The following is a 22,738-nucleotide window of genomic DNA, read 5'->3' as shown; positions in this document are numbered from 1 at the left end:
TGGCTGTAAAGCTGTTCACATCATGCTCTTATGTGTTATGACCAATATGATCTTGAATGATAGTTTGCTGCATTTCATCTCTCCAATTTCCTCTGTTGCTGCTATTTGCTAGCTCTCCTGCATTCCTGAGGTGAGGGTCATCATTTTGGATTTGTAGACGTTGTAAAATTCTCCCATGGAGTGCAGATCTCTGTATGGCAAACTAAAGCCTATTAGCAATAGATTTGTTTTCCTCTGCTTTTAGTGGGTGCCTTGGAAGCAGTCCTGAGATCTTGAAGGCACCATGGGTAACAAGCCAAAAACACCTAGAGCATACCTAGTCTGCAGTGTGTTATGTTTGGTTCATTTCACCCAGGATACATTAAAGCATTGGAATTGGTTTGCTGTAGATACAAGCACAGAAATGTCATTAGCTGAGATTCTTGTCCTTCTAACTTTGAAGAAGGAAATATTTGACTCTGTAAAGCATCATATTAAATAATGGAAGCTGGCAGGTTATTATTTTGTGTCTCCATGTGCCATAAAATGTCAGCTAGCTTGGAGGAAGCAGTGTAAGTAACAGAACTGATTAAAATATATGTATTAACAATATTTTTAAAAGTTTTATGTAAAACTCCAATGCAGGAAACCATCTTAATGCAACAGTAAAGATTACTTATCTCTACACATCTTTTATTATTTGAACCATTTTGAGGTGTGTAAACAAAATTATTATTGTTAGTCTTCTTTGAAATGTCATTCAGCTTACTTTTCTCAATCTATCTGCACTTTGAGGTATCCATGTTGGCTTGTTGATTTTCTGTTTGTTTAAATGTCATAATTTAAAAGGTTATATTCTTCGTGTTTAAGATTTAAAGTGTTGAGGGCTGTTGCTGTATTCTCTGAAAAACGAGGTGTTCACTAGAAGCATCTTAGTGATGAGAAAAGTAAATTTGCATACAATTTTCAGACAATTTTGCATTTTTTTCAGAAAAAGTTTTTAAAATTAATTTCAAATTCATAGTTTACTCCTCTTTCTGTGTTCCAAAATGAATAGTTTGAAATGCGTATTTATTGTCTCCTGGTCATATTGAAGTCTTTCTTGCTTGATTTTTATTTCAAAAACAAGCGTGGAGATACCTAACCTAAAAGATACCTTCAGAAAAATAATTTAGAGCGTAGACCAGGAAGTAACATGCTTGAAAAAAAAGACTTTGGGAAACTTTGTTGTAACCAAGGTTAACACTTACTGGAATTCTTAAGTTTTAACTAATGTGTGATTGGGATACAATAACTACTGTTATTCCTCCTTTAAAATAATAGTATTTAGAAATAATTAAAAGAAAGATGCATATCCTCTTAAAAGGAGCAGATTGTGCTTCTCCCCCATAAACTGAGATACACAAGTCTTATGTAGAAGAGAGATTTAGTAAAAGTGGGAGGAAAGGAGGAGGCTGGTATGTGTTTTGTTTTGTTTTTTACATTGCAAGTTGTGCTGTGGCTTTGTGTAAGCTACAATGATGAAACCTCAAAAAACAGCAGAAGGAGAGGTGTGAATTCAGCTCTCCAGCCACCGTCATCTATGCTGTTACTTTTGAAACTCATTTGTGCCTGTTTTGCTACCAGCTCAGTTAATTGCTTCGTTGCTTTGCGATGAGCTGTTTTACTGGGCAGAGCTCCTTGTTCCAAGCATCCTACTTCAAGAAATAAAATCCTTTGAAAATGAATGGTTTTCTAGCATGGTTTCTATATAGCTTTGATTTTAAAAAGGCATGTTCATATATAAATACTTTGTTAGACAGAGAACTTGAAGAAACCCAGCATCCTTAGTATATTAATTTTTTATGTTTGTCACCAGGATAGTAAAATGTGTAGCTAGCATGGGGAAGAGCTTGCCCTTAGAGTAACTTAAGTTTTTATGATCATCCTAATAAATTATTATATCTAAATACTTAATAAAGTTATCAGTTGGTTAGTGTTAGATAGGATTGTTTGGCATAAATAGGGAATGAAAAGAAACACCGAAGTGGGATTAAAGTTGAAGACTACAAAAAAAAGTCTAACATTAAGTTATCAATAATAAAAATGAGGAAATGATAATTTAACTTAACGTGGTAAAAATATTATTTTAAATCTTAAAGGACTATGTAGAAAGGGTTCTTCAATACATGTAACTATCTTACATGCTGACAGCATCGGTCTTTAATGTGATTATGTGTGAGGTGTGCAGACGAGCCTCTAGCCTGTGGGAGGGAAAGTTTGTGCTGTACTTAAAGTTGAATCTGAGTCGAGAGCCAAATCCAAAAGGAACAGGACTGCCACGATGCACTGAGGTGCAGGTCCTCTCAGCTGGATGTTTGCTCAAAGCATGGAGACTGCAGGTCAGCGTTCGGTACCCAGCTTTCCTCTCTAGGAGCAAAGGTTGTCAGGCAAGAATTTGGAGAGGAATTTCGGTGCTGCTACTCTGAGGGAGAAAAACAGGGCCTGCCCTGCCTCTCTTCTTGCAGCTGTCCTGGCTGAGACTGTGGTGAACTGAACTGGGACACAGATTTGTAAGAGAGTTCGGAGAAAAGGTGGGAGAATTTGAATTTTTCATAGGCGGTCATTGGGCAATAGGCATAAATAGCCCATATCTCCCCTTTTGTAGCTGCATCTTCCCTTTTGTGCAAGCACCTCAACTATTCAAGTGTCTCTTTCACGTTCTCTTTATAGACCATCGAAGCTTAATCTTTCTTTCCCTTTCCTTTTCATTTCCTTTGGAAAGAGTTTTATAAGTTACTGGCTAGAAGAAAGGACAGGTGTGGTGCTGAACTTCTTCAGGTAAGGGAGCAAACTGAGCCTGGCTCTGTTGTATCCGAAGTGCTTTATCTTGGGCTCATGGAAAACAGGCACTGCTGAGGTTCCTTTTCCTTACTGACCAAAAGCAGGACTGTCAGTGAGCCCTGCACAGAGGGTGCACATGTGCACCCTGGGGACTGGCAGTAGCTCTGCTGAGGGTGTGGGCCGGGAAAGTGTTGGCTGAGAACGTTTTTTCCTTCTCCATACCAGTTTCTTCAGTCATATCTGCACAGCTCTTTTATGAAGCCGTAATATAAGTCAGATCCCTGATACCTTGGAGATTATTTTCTTTTCTTTTTTTTTTTTTTCCTTTGCGATTGTTTTTAATGGAGTAAGTTGAGGAATCAGATTTAAAAAAAGATGCAACAGTTGCTTTCCCTGAGTACTTGCTCCTTCACTGTGAAATGCCACCCAGTTTGACAACATCATGTTTTGCATGGTTACAGAGTGAGTCAGGTCAAGGAGCTGATATGGGAGAAAGGTAGGTTTTTTCCTACCCTCATTTATGTTTCAGGTCTATGAGTTCCTTGATTCAGTTTCACACATGGCCACAAAGAAGACTTGTTCCAGCATGTCAGAGGGCCGGTGGTGGAGCAGAACAAGTGACTCATGGACCTGACACCCCCCGGGTGAGAAGAACTTGACGCAGCTTAAATAAATGCCTAACCACAACTTCAGAGCACATTTAAGATAAAGTCCTTCAAGGGAAGTAGGTAGGCAGGTATCTCGTTTCTGATCCATTACTGGATCTGAGTCTCAGTGTCAGATTACTTGGCCTGTTTAGCTATCTGGGCACATGTGCACAACCCAGAAACTACAGAACATATTTCTGCTGAAAATTTAGACTTTGATATTGGAGGACCCCTCTTCAAATGAGTATCCTAAGCGAAGCACTGAGCTTTGAGAGAATAGGGCTCAGGATGTAGGTCTCATGAATCCACGTCTTTCCAAGTATTATAATAGGTCTAGAGTATTTTTAAGTTGCCTGCACAGTGCAAAGTGAGTAGTCAGTGAAGGAATTGTGATAAAGAAAAGGTGTGCTTCCCTCAGTCTACATAGCTAGGATCCAGCTCCTGTATGTCCTAGACCCATGCATTCCATTTACAATCTTCTTCCTCTTTTCTTGAGAACTGCTGTGTGTATGGACACGAATAATTTTGCCCCCCATCCACCCTTGCTTTCCCCCCCATTGGCTTTTGCTGTGCTGGATCTCATTTCAAATACTTAAAGCTTCATGCAGTAGAAGTGGTAGTATATTGATGTGTTTCATGATTTTTATTATTTTTTTCCCTTGCATCCACACTCCTTTTCTGGCTCCATACATGCCAAGTTTTGCTCTAGGCATCCTAAGCTAAGTGTGAAGTAAGATTTTAACATATGTGCATGGTGGGGTGGCAGGGAGAGGTGTGATTCCTTATTGCATCCTTCCATCATTTTTTCACTTTGCGGAGTCTTGCTAGATGCCTGTTCTTTCTCCTGTCTGACAATGATAGATAGATGTGATTACTGGACTGATCGCTGCGTGTCCATTAGTTGAAAAGTACAGCACTGAATTATTGTATCTGTTTTCATAAGGGCTTAGATTGGGTTTGGAGAAAGAAAGTATGAATATGAATGGCAATAAAATTGGAAGGGAGTATGGATGTGGTTTTCATTTTATCATGTGTATGGAGAATTGTCACACCTTAATATTGTGCGAACTAAGATTTCTGTTATTGTCTTCGGCAGAACCTCCAACAGCAGTCATACCTTATCATCTTGTCAAACTATGGAGCCCTGTACATCAGATGAATTTTTCCAGGCTCTCAATCACGCTGAACAAACTTTTAAAAAGATGGAGAACTATCTTAGACACAAACAGCTATGCGATGTGGTGTTAGTTGCTGGCGATCGGAGAATTCCAGCTCACAGGTAAGTTTGTTATAATTTGGAGTAACCTTTTATCGGTTTACAAATGTGGTGTCAAAGTGTGTGTTCTGTGTTTTGTTTATAAAACATCCGAACATCCTAAACAGTTTGGAATACTTTAAGCATGCTTATGTTTTTTAACATTTATTTGTAAACTAAAAATTATTTTCTGTCTGTTGTATGTGATAGAGCATCAAAAATGTTTGGGATGTTTTCACGTTACACTTTTTGTCTCCAAGCAAATAGTAAGGTATTCGCATAACAAAGTAAGACCCCAAAAAAGTCCCAAATGCACCCTAAGACCATTAATAGCAGTAGTAGTTTTTGTACGATTGAATGGAGTAAATAAATTTTCTTAGACTTAAGTTTTTCTTTCAACTTATAATTAAGTTTTTGGAGTCGTAATTAGCAACAAGGACAGTCTCTTGTCCACTTGAAGTTTTTTGTCTCCCGTAGTAACAAATCCTTTGACGGCAGATTACTGAGCACTGACAGTAAGTGTTAAAAGGATGAATTTGATCAAACATTACCATAACTGTCGTCTGCATAATTAACAGATAATACAGAATGCCATTTAAATGCTTGGAAAATACCAAAAATTTATGAAAGAAAAGTATGAATAACTGAAGCATGTTACAATATTTAATGCACAGGATTAATAGTTTGAATAGGAACCTAGGTGTAATTAAGCTGTGTTTTTGTAAGATTAGTTCTACAGCAGAAATAGTAGCCTAAAGCATTCTTGTTTTCCATTGCTGATTTCTACCCTCACAGTGAAACCACAGCTTAAGGCTGTTACAGTTAATAAAGTCTGGGAGAGGTTTCTGATTTGGCTTTGGTATTTTTCTTTAAAAAGCCAGATTTCTGCTTTTATTTAGAAATCAGCCACACTGTTGTGCTGACGCAACTGAAGGAAGGACAGCATGGGGATGGGAACCAACTTGTGCAGCAGGGAGGTAGTTACAGTGTAACTTGCTATTGCTCTCAGAGTGAGCCTTCATTTTATGAAACCTCATTTTTAAACAGTCAAGACTGTAATCAACATGGAAAAATCAGGGATAAAGCAAATCTTACTGCAATTACTGCTAAAATGGGTGGTCCTGCTCTCCACCCAACCCCTGACCTCAATTCCTTTGTAAACACTTCTGCGGATGATGAATATTTTTGGAGAGACAAGAGAAGTGTGGTTGAGCAAGCTGATTTGACTTTCCCTATGGCTACAGAGTTGTGTAAGATCAGTGCTCAGCTTGCTCAAATTAATCACAAAACTTCACGGTTCCTGTGCAAAGAGTAAATCGGATGAAAACAGGGAATGCACGTACCCCTACTGGACTTGCACCCACTGAAGTAATTTAGAAGTCAAAGAGCTTTTTTACTGCTTGCTGTAAACTGCTGTATACAGAAAAAATAGTGGTGATAATAGTACAGAAATAATTTTACTTCCTTATGGCACTTTTGCAGCATATAATTCTGGGGTTGGGTTTATTTAATGTTTAAAAAGTGTGGAAAGGGTGCAGAGGACAGCTGCAACTATCTTGTAAGGACTGGAAGATTTTGATTTAACAAGATAAACACAACATTCTGTATGCTGAAAAGTTCTTTAATGTGTTTTTTTGGTTTTTTTTTTTGTTTTTTTGTTTTTTTTTTACCTGTTCCTCATTTATTTATAGAACTGACTTTGCTCCCTCCGTTTCTGCTACTGCATCTATTTCTGTAGTGCATTAGACTCATGCTGCCACCTGTTATTTGCTCTGTCCTCCTCTTCAGGAGGAGAAGCATCTTGCTGTAGTTGGAATTGTTTTAAATATGCTCAGAAGTTAAGGCCAAAGAAGCACACTGTGTGCTTGTAGCTGGAGGTGGGAGGCTTATGTTTGTCCTTAGTTCACTTTTTTAATGTTGGAGCAGCCTACAAAGAAGCTTTGCCTTTTGCAACAGTAAGTTCTTTCTCTTACTGGTTTAAGTTATTTTCCCAGGGAAACATAGAAATAACTATGGTCTTCATCTCATTACGTTCAAAGCCACCTCACTCAAAATGGAGCTTTTCCATAGCACAAGATATAAAGATGGAAAAGTTACATTTGGTTCAGAAATTTACAAAAAAACAAATCGGTGAGAATATTGGCTTGATGCATTTGTGGTAGCCTGTGTTATAAGAAAAAAAATTATGTAGGATTTGTACTGCCTGCATCAACCTGTCCAAGTTCTGACTTCTTTAGCATTGTGTGCAGGCTGGAACTCTCAGTATATTTAAGAAGAGTCGTGATTATTTTATCTTAAGATTTAATAACTAACAATATTTATTAAATAGATTAAAGGCTTAGCACACTAAGGCATGTAAGAAAACAAAGTTTATTTACACTGGACAGCCTTTTTAATTAAAAAAAAAAAGTTTTTCTCAGTATGTGGTCACATAGAATTAGTAAGAATTTTTCATTATTATTTATCACTCTTATGTACAGAGCAATTTGCGTATTTTCTGGTTTGAGCCTACTATTTTGAATAGTTCTTGTATCTTTTTTCTTAATTCCCAGTTTCTGCTTTTCATGATACTTGAATGTTCTGAAGTATATGAAGTAAGTATATATTTAGAGAAAAGAGCAGTGAGTTTGTTGTCTGCAATAGTAAAAAGCACAGGTAGTATATTAGTGTAAAATTCTGAGAGGATTTCATTTGAGTCTATTCAAAGAATTAGGGCTCTGAGTCTACTACAGGTAAGCATATTGCACATAGCCATAATCTTTCTGAATATAACGTTTTCTGTTCTGTTAAGGCTGTTTATCTTCTTGTTCTGTGCTGAAATTATAGCTAAGAACTTCTTTAAGAGAACAAAAAGTAAGTAGAAAAGGGGACAGTTCTCTACAAGGAAAAAAATGCATTATACTTCTACTCACTAACCTTCCACTCCTGTAAAGAAGTGTTGCAGGGCTCTATTAAATGTGAGAAGCGGAGTCTAGTTTTTTGTAGCAGGTGGTGTTCATGTGTCCACAGCAATTTCAGACATCTAGGTCATTTACTACGTTTCTGTTTATTAAATTAATCTAACTGCTATATCCACAGTAAAAGTTTAGTAATAACTTGATGGTCAGAACTCACTTAAGGAGTGGGAGATCTCTGGCCAGAGGGGATTTAAAGCTTGCACTGCATCACATTCTTTAACCAGCAGTCTGAAAATCTGTCAGAGCCTTTTTTTTTTTTTCCTTCCTGTTGACGCTGACAGATGAAAATATAAAAGGCATGGGACTGAAGGAAAGAAGGGAGGTGGAAGCTTATGTACTCTAATGGCTAGTAAACTTGTTTGGAAGAGTACAAATCCTGGTCTGCAGACTTTTTTTATCTTTAGGTTTATTTATCTTTGTATTTCTTTTCCATATGGCTTAATAATACTTCCTTACTTCCACACACTGCTGTATTATCTTACTTTGTAAGCTCTTCACTGCAGTTTTTTATTGTTGTAATTATATGTTTATAAAAGTTGAACACACGGTGTGTTTCTGAAAAATCAAAATATATCTAAAAGCAGTTCTTCTCTGCTAGCTTTATGCCAGAAAGGTGTCTGTTGCTACTAACCGTGATTGTTCTGAAAGATATTACTAAAGGATTTATTGTAACCATCGTTTTGTGTCAGAAGTGGCAAAAGAATTTTGAAAGGTTTGAATTCCCTGGAAGAAAGGTGTAATTGGATATCATTTCAACATCAAATTCTGCATGCTGCATGTATTTTTAGGTATTTTAAACAAGTTTAATTTAAATATACAGAATGGTATTATGGGATGGTATCACTTTCATAGACACCTTTTATTTCTGACATGTTTTGTTATCGAGAGCAGAAACTAGCTGAAGCAACCACTGTACGTGGGGCTTCATAGCAGGAGGTCAAGCTGTCAAATTCCCTAGGACTACTCTCAGCCACTACACAGCCAGAAACCAGGAGGTGCCTAGGAACTGGCCCTTTTATCTTGAAGTTGTTAGGAAGCTTCATGTCATTCCAACAGGTGAATTGGGTTGGGAGATAGTAAATCTATGAAGTGCCAGGTTTGGCAGCTGCCAGCATTTTACCCAATAATTGCTTTGAAGGCCTAGAAAACCCTCTAGATGAGGCACCTTATGGCCATTCCAGCAAGAAGTACACACATTTTACTGGCTCTTAGTAAATAACAGTGAAGTTAGCCTAGCTCTTCAAAGTGAGTTAATCTGTCATGGTGCCTCTTCCTGGTTTTGGATCACTACAAACCACAGAAATTGAAGAAATCAGTAACGCTAGAACCTCCCGTAAGAACAGGAGAACACACTAAAACATGCAGATTTTGTCAGTAACTTAGTGCATAGCCATTGAATGTTCCTCCCGAGAGATTAACTGTTCACACATCTTACGATTTCCCAGATGAAAAATTTTGGCATTTGCTTACTTTTTTTTCCGCATGAGAGACCAATCAGTAGGGCTCAGGGATCCTTGTGGGTGTCATGGTTTTACCCAGCTGGGCAGCTGAACTCTGCCACAACTGCTCTCTCACTCCCCCTCCTCAGAAGAAGAGGGGGAGAAGAAAGTTGGCTTTGGGGGGGGTGTGGAGGGAGTCTTGGTGCTCAGCAATACACACAACACTGGTGTGTTACCACTGCTGGTCTAGCTACAAGTGCAGAGCACAGCAATGTATGGGCTGCTGCAGGGAAAGTTAACATCCCAGCCAGACCCAGCACAATGATCCCTTCTAACTCAGGCTATTCTCTTATTCTACGTTTTCCTGGACTGAAAAAAGAGCAGTCGGTTTGCTGCTTATAACTCAGTAGGCAAATTCTTGCAATCTTATCTCTGCAGATTTGAGTATTTTGCATGTTTCTTGTAATTAGATAAGGACAGTAAAGGTAAAATGCATTCTGTGTTAACAGCAATACAATTCCAACTGTATTAAGGCTATTTCTTAAAAAAATATGATCTGTTAGAAGCCTCTATAATGTTTCCGTATACTAATTTCATAGAATTTCATAGGCATTTTAGTTGGGCCACTTAGGAAAGAAATGTTACTGATAGAAAAAAGACTACAAAGTAAGAATACAAAAAACATAACTTCAGTTTCTAAATAAGGAAAGGCAGCATTTTGTAGCATCAGTAGTTCCCAGTGAACTCTTGATTTGGTCAAATATTTTAAATATAATGATTTATAAATAATAGAGAATCTCTCTGTGTTAAATTCGAGAGAATTTACGAATTCTCTGGAATTCGTAATTTGAATTCGTAATTCTCGAATTCTTACGAGGCCCTCATTTGCAGATGATGGCTCAAACTGTCAGGGAGATTGTGGATATTATTGATAAGTGTAGTTTCTATAGTCATCGCACAGGTTTCCTTCTGAAAAATTGTACTTGTCACGTAGCTATTTCAGAGCTTTTTTAGTAAATAAGGGTGGGGAAATCCTTCTGTGGACAGTTCAGTTACATGAAGGTCTAACTGCTTCACGTTGTACAATCTGTACATAGGAATGCAGTTTATCTTCAGACAGTCCAAAAAAAAATTGAAAGCAAAATCAGTTACTAGTAATGAGATTAAGAAATCAATGAACAAGTGGGTGTTAAATGACATGAGTGAAGTAGTAATTGATTTTTATTGACTACTGAGAAAAACACGGGACAGTATAAGGCCAGATGACTGGAAGTCTGCCTGTGTTTTATTTTATGCTAGCTCAGTGTTACCTTGATGTGTTGTCGCTGTATCTTTCAATCCTCTTTCTTTGAAAAAGTTATATTTAGAGAAATATGTGGATACCTGTTGGAAGACTTTTTATTGTGAACATGCTTGTTGGCTAAAATTAACATTGTTATCCATGTAATATATAACTTTGGCACATCACTTGTTTTAATCTGCTCCTGAGCTGGACATGCTGTTTTGGCATATGCATGTCACTCTCTGGAAAGCACATAACATTGTGAAGCGTATATACCTTCTCATCAATCTGAACGAGGTTAGCAAAAACATGAAGTGGATTGCATTTTGAATTTTAAATAATTTCTTCGGGAGGACTTAAAGACTGGAAATGACGGAGAATTTTGGTGATGCCACTGCAGCTGGTAGGAGGTGTTTGTCCAGAGCTTTGGGTTATTATTTGGCATTTCTTCAACAGTTGTTGCTAAGATAAGTACAGTCCAACCATTTTGTATATAATGGTGCAGCTAACTAAAACAGTTGCACTGTTAGTTTGTTTTTTTTTAAGTCAATATTTGGTGTTAGGTTCTGTTTCCCGTGACAGACCTTTCTTTTTCATGCTCTATTCTACATAGAAGTTCAAGACGATATTGCCAGAGTTTGAATATTTTCTTTTCTTTTTTCTTTCCTTTTTATTTTTTTTTAATTGGAATTGCAGGGATACTTGGATTATTTAAATCTGTCCATGTACACACTTTCCTTGTGGTAAGAACTTCTATTTTGCACACACAGATCTAATCTTGTTAAATCAAAAAGCAGTTGTAGAAACTCTCCCAAGTTGTTTATATTAATTTACTCTAATTTCACTGAACTTCTTTAGGAGGCAATATTTCCATTCAATTGCAGGTGTCATTAAACATGAGGTTAAAACGCTTAGAAAAGATGCATTTAAAAGTTCTTTCCTAATTTTTCTTCACAAATGAGATACAGAATAAATCTTGTATTTCAAGAACTGTATGTTCTTTAAAATAACATAACTTTATTTCTCATTACAAAACTTTTTCAAATATAGAGGATTTTAAAAAGATTTTTTTTTCCATGTATACTCTTACAGAACTCTACTGACTTAGCAAGTAGAAAAAAAAGGATTACCTGACTGTAGACCTCTCCAAATGGTTATTGTTCAGAAGATGTGCAGGGGAAAAAAGTAGTTGAGAGCAGTCATTATTTATTACTATGCAGTTAATTAAATAAGAGAGAGTTCTTTGCAGTTAATTTGGCAGTTAATTAAGAGGCAGGTTTTTTTTTTTATATAATTCATGACTTCATATGTATACCTGCAAATCCTTGCTGTTAATACATTTGAGGTTTATTCCTCTGGTGCTCAAATTTTAAGTGAATTTTACTCTTTTGACGTCCCAGATCTCCATCATCTTAACAAGCCAATATAATGACTCAACACAGGATAAACTGATGTTTCCTGAAGTATTTGATTTATTGAATATATGCAGATGGACTGCGTAGCATATTTGCAGTAGGCTTGATTCTTGAGTTTGATGTTTCTGTGGCTTAGTAACTACCAAAGTGTATTTATATTTGAATTCTATGTGAGCGAGACAATAGCGTGCTACTGCAGCACAAACATTCATACAACCCACAAGGCTGTTCCTGGTGGTATTTTGGGAACAAGAACAGCAGGCTTCCTCAATAGTTCTGGTAGGTTTCATACAGCAGAACTGTGGATTGAATATTCTGTCTTCAGTGGTTCTCCTTCTTTAACTCTAGCCCTGTGAACGCATACTGAGACATCTTCATTCTTACACGTGTGGACTGGCACTTAGAATAAAACATGAAATATATATAAAATTAATGCAAAAAAAAAAAAAAAACTGTTGAGCAGATTACCACATTTACTTATTCAGTATCTTTAAATAATCAGAATTAATAAAATGCTCAGTACATATCCACAAAATAGATTACTTTGTTAATTAGTTTGTTCTGTGCAGCATATTTACCTCCTTATGGGGTTTTGTTGTCTGTACCATCTGCATGTTGACTGTGTGCAGTCCTGTCATCAGCATTAGTAGATGAATGTATATGCATGCACCAAGAGTAAAAGTGTTTGAAAGCACTTTGAAAAAGGACTAGCAAGTCATTCTTTCACATTTGAAAACTTAACCGACATAATACAAATGGATCTCGACTTTTTTTTTCAATTTCCATTATGTTTCTTTATATTCGATTTCCAATTTTATGTGGTTTTGTGGGTTGTTGCCACATAGACTATCAAAAGTCACTGAGCTTTGAAAGAGTAATTTGTTTACTTCAGCAGCAAATGTAGATTCAGTCACAGTACTTCGTTATTCATAGAGGGGAACTGGAGTGTGGAGCAGTTTGTCAATTTAAAAATGTTTTTCTCCATACAACATTTTTTCAAATTGTAAAATAATGACTCATAAATTAACAAACATCAGGTTGACTAAGCTTTTTTCTTTCCCTCTCTTTGTCTTTCTCCTTTTCTCCTGCATGATGTGCTCAGATTGGTTCTCTCATCTGTTTCGGACTACTTTGCAGCAATGTTTACCAATGATGTGAGGGAAGCAAGACAGGAAGAAATCAAGATGGAAGGTGTGGAGCCAAATGCATTGTGGGCTCTGGTTCAATATGCATATACAGGTAATTATAATGAAAATGGCGATTTGATCTAATGAATTGCCCTCCTGTGAGCATTATATTCCATTACTAGATTTCAAATGCTCTTAGGAATTGTCATTCACGTAATTTAATTCTGCATTTACATTAAAAAAACCCGTTGCTGTTACCTGAGGCAACCTGGTTAGACGTAGTTTCTCTGATAATACTATATGCTGAATTAACAGATTAACTCAATATTTCGAATGTATCATGACTGATGAAAAAGGAATGGATACCCTTTCCTTGCATCATTATAGGTGCTGATTTTGAAAAGCTGGTTATGTAAAGTTGAAGGTGATATTTGCCAAGCCTTATGTTCTGTCACACAATCTGTAAATAATTCTGTTGCGTCTGAATTTTGGGGAATGTAACAAATCATAAAAGAAAAATTGTATCATCTGCTTTTTAATGTTGATAGGTCGCCTTGAATTAAAAGAAGATAATATTGAGTGCCTGTTGTCTACAGCTTGCCTTCTTCAGCTCTCTCAGGTTGTAGAAGCATGCTGTAAATTTCTCATGAAGCAGCTTCACCCGTCCAATTGCCTTGGAATCCGATCTTTTGCTGATGCACAGGGTTGCACTGACTTGCACAAAGTGGCTCACAATTACACTATGGTATGTTGTTCTTTTAAGCATCATCCAGTTAGTTTAATAAGGAAAATACAGAATGTTTGTCTGAGTAAAATAGCAATGTTTTTCCTACAGAAAGCCTTGACCATTTTCCAAACAAGAATGCACATATGTTACCATGATGAGAAATGACAGAATAACTGTAAAGTTGCTGGTTTAGAGTTGGAAGAAAGGAGGCATGCATAATGCTTCCTTGTAATGGCAGTGGAATTATGTTATACACGTTCAATAAAATCATTCAAAGGCTAGTTCATATTTCTGTCAGTCAAAAACTACACACTTAACAGCGGGCTAGCTACCGTCATCTAGTCCAAAATAACAGATCAATAAATCATTTCACAACAAGCTGGAGTAATCAGGTTCTAGGTTACACCTGGGGTATAAATGTAAGAATTCACCAAGATAGATTCTGTATTATACTTGATTTCTTAGTAATAGAATATCAGCATGGCATCAAATGATTTGATCTTAGGCTATATGTGGCCAAATGCAAATTTGCCAATGATGTTTGCAGAGTTAATTTAGAGAGAGACTGACCTGCCAACTTAATTAAATTTAATCTTTTCAATAGTCATGCTTTTATTTTGATGTAAATGCTCTTTTCCTTCTCACCAGCATATTATAGTAATGTTACCAGCAGAAGAAGGCATGATACTTATCTCCGAGTTAAGTCAGTTCATCTGTTATTTGCAGAGTTTTGTGAAGTATTTTTCTCTCTTCTTGATGAAATTTTGCCTGTGTAAGCTCCTGGGACCTGAATGAGGTCATGAAGATACTGCATTGGTGATGTGGGAATGGAGACAGTACATAATTTGCGTGTGTAGTTTGGTGTTGCATTGTCATTATGTTTAGATAGATCCAAGAGGTTTAATTTTTTGTCATGCAATTACTATTAGAAGTCCATGGCTTTCCTTCTGCTTTTTTTTGTGCAGTTTTAGAAAGTGCTGTTGCCTTTTTTGTTTCTCCTTGGCTTCAAGTAAATTTAGTTTATTATTTATTACAGCTTAAAGTAGCCATCTCTTTTTCCAATTATATCATTGTTCTTCCTCAGTGAGTGGATCTCTAATCTTTTAAAATTATGTACATGCAGAAATTTACCAAAAGAGGTCAATAAATAGTGTGCAGACTATAACTTACATGGTTCCATTCTTGACCTTCATTATTGCTCAAACGAAAACGGGAAGACTTCAATTAGATACACAGATGAAACAGCAAAGATAAATGTATTTTATGCCTTTGAGGACTATTAGAATTAACGTAGAGAGAAACAGGGACACGAAAAGCACAAAGAGAGCCTTCCTCCTTTGAGCTGTTTGTTCTTTTTCAGAATAAGCTTGTGTGTTATTTCCATGTCCCTCACAACCTTTATCAGTCAACTGCCAAGATCAGAATGTTGATAGATGTTAGACTAATGTCCTTAAGATCACTATTAGGGATTGTAGTCGTACTATTTTGATTGGCAATCCATGGCTTTTTAAGGGGAAAGAGGCTATGAACTCTCTTACAGCATCTTTCTTTTGCTCAGACCCCAGGAAAATAGTTCTATGCCTTTTGGCCGTTGTTTACTTCAGTGGCAAAATTGTTGCTTTTAAGGCTTTGATGTGGATTAAATTTAAATTAGGTGGTTTTTAAAAAGCCATTTTCAAAACTAATTAGTTGTGCTAGATGGATTCTTCCCTAGGCCTCTTTTAATGTTGTTTAGTTCCAATGGAGACATGAAATTGAATATTTGTAATAATGAGTAATAGAGAAACAGCTTCTTTAGCTTGAAATGAATGTTGCTATGGAAACTGCATAGAAATATATAGTCAAATTGAATTGTCAATTAAAATAAATCCCCAAGTAATTTAATTTGTTTAAAAGCTGTTTGAAAGAAGAAAATGTTCAGTGGTACTAAGTACTGGCCACTTGGTGCTCTTTCCATTAAGAAGTGTTAGAACATAAGGGTTAAGCACACTGGTAGTACCTGTAAATTCTGCTTGTTAAAACAGTGAACTAATTATATGCTGCAGTAATGAGGGATTATACTGAGTAGTTATATACTTCTGGCTTTTCCAAGTAATTTTGCTCCTTTTTGAAGTAGGAGGTAATGAATAATACAAAATGGTTGTATTTTAATGTATATATGTTACATTCTGTGAGACTTTCTTTTCCTTTCATGAAATAAAATTGTCATATACCTGTTTTTCTTCAGTTAAAGCAACTTATCAGTTTTAACAGTTTTTATGACACATGCATTATTTTGATTAGCATCTCACCAGCTTAATTAAAATATTTATTTACATGAAGACCAGAAATTCAGATGAGATGAGCATTTGGTTAAACTGAAGGACCAATCAGTGAGTTATCCCAGTAGGCTTACCTCTTTTAATAGACCTGCTCTGTCTAAATAACATTCATTAGTGTCACTGGAAAACATTAGTATGATTTCGTGGCATTTTTTAATTGCACCCTACAATGTGATTAAAAATATAAATGAGTAAGATGGATTTGAATGCCGCATCTCTTCATATCAGAGGTTATAGATGTATGTTATGCTAAAAGGGCTTCAGTGTTGCGTTATTTTATTGGTTACTCTGTAGACAGTTAGGCTGTTTATTCAGAAGAGAGAAATTTTCAAGGTTATCATCAAAACAGGTCAATTTTTTGACACTGCAAGCTAAGCAAGGCTTGAAAAATCCTCAGGGTGCATTAAGTGAAATATGAAATAAACTGAAGTGATCAGTTGTGGGTATAATGCTCTTTAAAGAGCAACTCTGTATTTGATTTTTAATGCATCAGGTTTAAAATACAGTTGACAGGATCATGAGATGTGTTTAGATCAAGGTATCTTTTGTACAAAGATTATCCTGCTTGGTTATAGTTTTTACATAGTATTGGGGTCGTACAATTATAAATCTAGAAATTTTATTAGGCTAGACAGTAGTATATCTGTTCACATTAATTCATAATGCCTTTTCAAACAGAGTGCCTTCTGTGCATTTTTCATGCCCTCTAGCATAATGCCTGCTGATGAATTTAGCTGTCTTCAGGTCAGAGAAACAGCTGCTTTGTCTTCTTGTTTGTTTGAACTAGTTGATAGTGTACCTTGAATGAAATCCATTCGCTCCTCTTTCACACTAAAGGGAAGTTAATGTTTTCAGATGAGAAAAAGGTAGCCAATATTATTTCCAGAACATGAAATGTCTGCGGTGAGTAGAGAGGTAGCTGGTCTTAAGTAAGTGGCAGTAGCTTCATCAGTAGCCAAATTTATACTTTCTTAATTACAATTAAAAAAAAAAAAAAAAAAAAGATACTTTAAACATCAAATGTGATAGTGCTTAAGACAAGACAATCCATGTCTAGATAGCTTTGTAACATTTGATCCTCACTTCTCCACACATTAAAGCATAGCAAAGTCATGTTGCATTTCATACGAAGTCTTCCAGACATAAAAAGGGGAGAAATTGCAACACTTGTCTACAGAAGGGCAGATCCAAAATCTGTGTCAATGCCTAAAACAATGATTTTATGTTCTTGCACCTGAAATTGCAGTACCCTGCTCAGTGATTTTGAAAGTAGTTGTACGCTTGTTTTCACCCATGAAAACTCAGGATATTTCTGTCTTTGAAGTTCCCTGAGTATGGTTCTGACTAGCAAAAAAGATTAGTATTGCCTCAGTCGGACTAAATAGTTTTCTGCATGCTGCCCAACCTGTTTCAGAATCCCAAAACTACGTAGAGAGGTGCAAAGCTGCAATAGTTGTACTCTAAACAAACCCAGGGCATGCCAGGAACAGTTAGGTTGGTTTATTGCTAACCACTGCAGTCAAAGCTGCCTAAAAGGAAAGTAGCTGCCATCCTATACATATCTGCCTATAACAGTTTATCAGGAGGTCAGATAGCTCAGTTCTTAGTTAATGCATACTTCGGTTGACCAGCTGACCAAAGTAGCCACTAGATGACAAAATTACATTCCCCTTCAGATCCTATGAGTCAAACACCACCTGCTTTTCAGTTTTGCCCAAGTTTGGAGTTCAAACAGATCCCTGTGGTTAGAGCATCCTGTGGGACTCCCATGTAGAGTTTTTCTCAGCCTATGGGTATTCTGATGCAGTCTCAGATTTTAATCCTTCTGATTTAGTACAGAGGGAGCCTGACTATCTAACTGGATTCAACTGTGGGGATGAAGTATCACTTAAAAATAAATATCATGACCTCTTTCATGTGCTCCTAATATTTTTTGCTCTGTACCAAGACAGACCTCTGGTTAAGAATATCAGTATTATTCACTCTGCAGCTGCTGAAGGGTGAATTTAAGGTTATGATCTGGATGAACAATGCCACTGTGTCCCTGTTTTAGCCAGTACATAAAATTCAGGCTACTCATTTGATAAAGTTTCCAACCGAAACTGCAGACCATTTGTTCTCTGAAATATCCTGTTCTTCCACAGAGAGTTCCCATAAGAAGAAGGAAAGCAAAGGCTAATGAGGAGGTTAAGAATGCTAGGAGATGACACACTGGCTCCTCCTTTTTGTCTTCAGAATCTCTGTCTGTAGAGGAAGAGGAATTGTCAGATTTTGATCATTTTAAAAAAAAAAAAAAAGGAAAAGAAAAACAGACATAGGCCAAAGATTGTGGCTGTATTCCCAGTGGAATGCTTTGATACTGTGCTCACAAGGAGTCTACTTTAAAAATAGAATGGGAGCAAGAGGAAGTTGAATTTGTTCCCATCAGAAAGCAATTGTCTACAAGCAACAAGAAGGAAAATCAGGCTTTTTACACACAACAGCTGTTGAAGTGATTAAATCCAGTTGGTAAAAAAACTTTCTAAAGAAGATTGCTAACTGTCTTATACAAGATCAGCTTGTCATTGCCTTCAGAGACAAATGAGAGTTTCCATGCAGGTGCTTTCCCCTTCCTCTTCCTGTGACCCGGATAGACAATATGGGAAATTTAAGGTAGTAAGTGTTGGCTTTTCTTCTTGTCACTGCTGCATATTCAGCATGTATACTGCTCTATATTTCCCTGTACATTCAGCAAAACTAAAAGGACAGCTGCAACTTGCATACGCTCTAGCACAGAATCAACCAAAAAACAGCCATGAAAGAAATGACCCCAGTGGAATCTGAATTTCTGTGAACAGCATGTTTAAACCTGGAAATAATTCAGATTATTTTTCAGCTTCAATTTACTCCCAGAGTAAAATAAAGAAAAGCGGGTGTGGGTAGTGCTACAGAATATTTGTGTGATCCTTTCACCATTTTTAATATCTGTATTTGCTTATTTTCTTAGCTGCAATTTTGTAATACACAGAGTTAATTATAGAGGAAAAGAGAGTTATGTCCCCCTTGTAACCTATTACAATTTTGATGCAGAAGCGCTAGGTTTGCGTCACCAGTTGGTTCTCTCTACCAGGAAAGCTTTTCAGATACCAAATCTCAAAATTTCCTTTCCAAATTCTGTCCAGGAATACACAGCAGGAATACACAGTTACTATGTGCACAGATTAACACTTCCAGTTATTTTCCTAATGTTTCCTATTCTTAAATCAACTCCAGAGTTACGTGTGTAGCAGAGTCACTTTGATCTTTCCTCTTAGACATCGTGTAGCATAATTATGCGTGCAGCTTCCAGATAAGATGGATTAAATCCTTACTATTTTTTCCTCTTTGCTCAGCATTGTTCAGTTCATTAGTATTTTTGGAGTACTGAGGTACTCTGTTTTGAATTAAATGATTAGGCAAAGCAATAACCTTTTTTGCTTTGTTGTCATGGTGTCCTTTTGCATATGCAATGCCAAACGGTGCTATATTTTTTTTTTCCATTTTGTTGCTAAATTTGTACCTGTTTTGCAGTGCCGGTCCTGCTTCTGTTCACAACTTGATCCCTATTTTTCACCCTACAAATGCTATTTTTTTTTTCCCAGTGTGTAGGTCCTTCTCAATGCAGAGGTTTTTCATTAGTGTGCATTTCTTTCTAAGTCAATAAACAAGATCCTAAAGAATGGTGATTTCGGTAGTTGGTCCAGTTAGGCTTCCCCATCTGTGGATCCTAATGCATTTTATCCTCCATATATTTTATAAGCGCAGGTAGCAAAGCCAGAATGCAGCTGTTTAGCTATCTAGCAATTAACAATACGTTTACTAAATTGATTGTAATACTGTTTTACTGCCATGAATCTACTCTCACTTTGGAGTATGAGATAATTGGTTTTTGAACTATCAAAGTGTAAGAACACGTTGTGATTTATAGACTGCTTCTACTTTTCTTTCCCGTTCTGCCTTGTAGATGTGTACGGGGAAGGAATATATATCATCTCACCTTTCTCTCTTGCATTCCAAAAAACATTTAGGTTTTTCACTGTAAGCTCATAATGTTGATTGTATTTCCATATGTTTTTCTGCTGCTTCTGTCGAAGCCTATGAGAATCCATTTAGAATATTCTGCAAGTCCTATTGTTCTGAGGTAACGGGATATTAGTGTGAGAAGTGCTATATATTGCGAATTTTCTTCCTTTGAAGTAAGAATCTGTTGCTGGAAATGACAGAACAAGTTAGAAAATTGAATACTCCTATCAAGGTAAATATTGTTAATAAATCAGTGTACAATATTGTGGATTCTTTGTATGTTTTTCTCCCCCTCAGTCTAACAGATTAGCTGTATAAAACCTGAAAAATAGTAAAATAAACTTCAAATATCCAATTGAAAATGAACAATGAAATTGTCAGTGTTGTTTATTTCCTCTGAAAACTTGAATCACTGTAGTTTAATCTAGCAGTAATGAAAACAGTTAAAAGTGTCTCCAGTAGGTGTTGCAGCATGTTATGCTCTCTGCTTCACAAAGCATTGTGTTCTACATAACCAAAAGAAACAAACCAACCCTTTTATTTTTTTAACGTATACTTCAGAAAGTATTTCTTCAATTCACAGTATCATGATAATTAGCCCCACAACCCGGTGCTCATTTCTGTCTGTGCACTTCACCCTCAGTTGTTTCAGCACATTTCTTTGTGGGACCAAGTGGTAGAGTCTGGGAAATGATCATTAGTCAAAATAACTGAGTACATATTTTTTTCTCCCAGGGCACCTCCAGTGGCATTTACTGGTACAACTGAGAGGTAGCGTGAAGGATGGACAAGTGGGGAAGATGTAGTTGGAGTTAAATAAACTCCTTAAATAATAAAAATAAATAAATAATAAAAACAGAAGAGGAAAAAAACGGTCCTCAAAGGAAGCTGTCAACTGTATTCAAAATACTTTTCTTTTTCTTTTTCAGGAAAATTTCATGGAAGTAATTAGAAACCAGGAATTTCTGTTATTGCCAGCCACCGAAATTGCAAAGCTTTTAGCGAGTGATGACATGAATATTCCTAATGAAGAAACTATATTGAATGCACTACTTACATGGGTTCGACATGATTTGGAACAGAGAAGGAAGGATCTCAGTAAACTCCTGGCTTACATTAGACTGCCTCTGCTTGCTCCACAAGTAAACTGCTCAATTTCTGCCTAGTTTCTCTCCTACCTAGAGTATGCCGTGGTTCTAGTGGGCGTGCCTACAGCATCTGTATAGTGATAGTGACAAAACAAAGAAACTTTTAAATTCTTTAGTAATTTGGTTTGTTAGAGTGGCGTATAAGGACTTAACATGTTGTACAGGCATGATAGTTATAATTGTCCTTGAGGTAAAGGAGATACAATTTGAATAAATCATTTGGAGTTGTATGTTTTTCTTCCATTTACCCTTGGTAATACATCTTTGGGTACGTTATTTTTTCCCAGGCGGTACTTTTTATTTTTCTTGAACATTTACACACATTGAGGAAGTCTTTGAGTTTGGTTTGTTTGAACAGTTGTGAATGATAGTTTTCCTAGTCTTGTGGGAATGACTCCTCTTGTTAGTGTAATGTGTAGCACCGTAGTTGTTATATGTTAGCAGGCACATAAACTGATTTTTTTTTCTTTTTTTAGCCTTCCTTGCTGTCCTTTCTTTAGTAATATTTAACACTTATTATAAATAAGTCAAAGGACTTCGCCGTGCATTTCTCCTGGGAATTATCTCTTAAATAAGACGATACATTTTTTAATGAAATATGTATAATAAGTGGAAGTCATTAATACAACAAAAATGATATTACTTGATTCACAGTGATAGATACAAAACATCGTGTGTTGTCTCTAATTCAGTATCTTGCTGGCTGGTAAGATTCACAAGGAAGCATTTTAGTATTAGTGTTTCCATGCTGATGATTATATATGCGTTGGCAGGATTTTCTCAAGTGCAGCCTTGACCTTGCAACTCACTTCTTCTAGAAACATAATACAGTGCAAGCCAGTTGACCTGGAGGAAATCATTCTATTTTTGCACCTTTAATTAATTGATGATCATGTATAAAGTCTGTAACCACTTCTGTGTTCCTTTTATTTAACTGCAATTGAAACATCTTTATAAATTGAAAGTAAAGAATTTACCCAGAAGTATGTACTGAAATCAAACTATGTCCAGTCAATAGCTGATTAGAAAAATATCGGAATGAAACACAAAATCCAATATCACATATCATTAATTATTTTATTTTTTCATGTGTTCTCCAAATACATATATTTTTAATATCACATTTCACTGTTGCCTTTTTATTTATTACTGTAACAAGGTAAAGTGCTACAGCTGTGATTTTAATAAGGCAACAATTAGTGCATTGAATGAATTGGGCTGAAGTACACAAAAGAGTCTTAATGAGTTTTCAGGATCATGTTTTGCTTCATGATCACATGACGTTAGGCAATCTGACAGCAAACCTAACATAATGAAAAGGTTTCCAGCGTTACGGTTGAAGAGTTAAAGCTGTTTGAAAGAAATTAAATTAGAAAATTGAACAACTTGCTGAAATCAATAATGCTGCAAGGAGAGATGTGAAGAATACTAGATTCATATACTTAAGGAAAAAAAAGTGTCAGGAAATACTTTGAAACTGTAGCAATGTAAGGGGGGGGGGGGGCCCCCCCGCCGCGGGGCAAGAAAAAAAAAAAAAAAAAAAAAAGGGGGGAGAAAAAAAAAAAAAAGTGTGTAGA

The 22,738-nt window shown here is 36.3% G+C and overlaps 1 protein-coding gene and 1 long non-coding RNA gene across 5 annotated transcripts in view; one reads left to right on the top strand and one right to left on the bottom strand.

The window, feature by feature from the left end:
- The window catches only part of KLHL5 (kelch like family member 5), a 57,487-nt gene that overhangs the window by 21,129 nt on the left and 13,620 nt on the right, over positions 1-22,738 (top strand). For all 4 annotated transcript variants that reach the window (XM_035326000.1, XM_035326001.1, XM_035325997.1 and 1 more), the window contains 4 exons: positions 4,546-4,728; positions 12,900-13,036; positions 13,473-13,669; positions 20,943-21,155. In XM_035326000.1, coding sequence (XP_035181891.1) covers positions 4,586-4,728; positions 12,900-13,036; positions 13,473-13,669; positions 20,943-21,155 — 690 coding nt within the window. In that variant the 5' untranslated portion in view covers positions 4,546-4,585. The remainder of the gene's footprint in view (positions 1-4,545; positions 4,729-12,899; positions 13,037-13,472; positions 13,670-20,942; positions 21,156-22,738) is intronic.
- The window catches only part of LOC118166828, a 9,436-nt gene continuing 6,540 nt past the window's right edge, over positions 19,843-22,738 (bottom strand). The window contains exon 3 of the long non-coding RNA XR_004750742.1: positions 19,843-19,854. This is a non-coding gene — a long non-coding RNA (uncharacterized LOC118166828). The remainder of the gene's footprint in view (positions 19,855-22,738) is intronic.

The sequence above is a fragment of the Oxyura jamaicensis genome, chromosome 4 (assembly GCF_011077185.1).
Source record: "Oxyura jamaicensis isolate SHBP4307 breed ruddy duck chromosome 4, BPBGC_Ojam_1.0, whole genome shotgun sequence".
NCBI classification, from domain to species: domain Eukaryota; kingdom Metazoa; phylum Chordata; class Aves; order Anseriformes; family Anatidae; genus Oxyura; species Oxyura jamaicensis.
The sequence above is the reverse complement of the archived record's forward strand: the minus strand, read 5'-3'. Positions and strand labels throughout refer to the sequence as shown.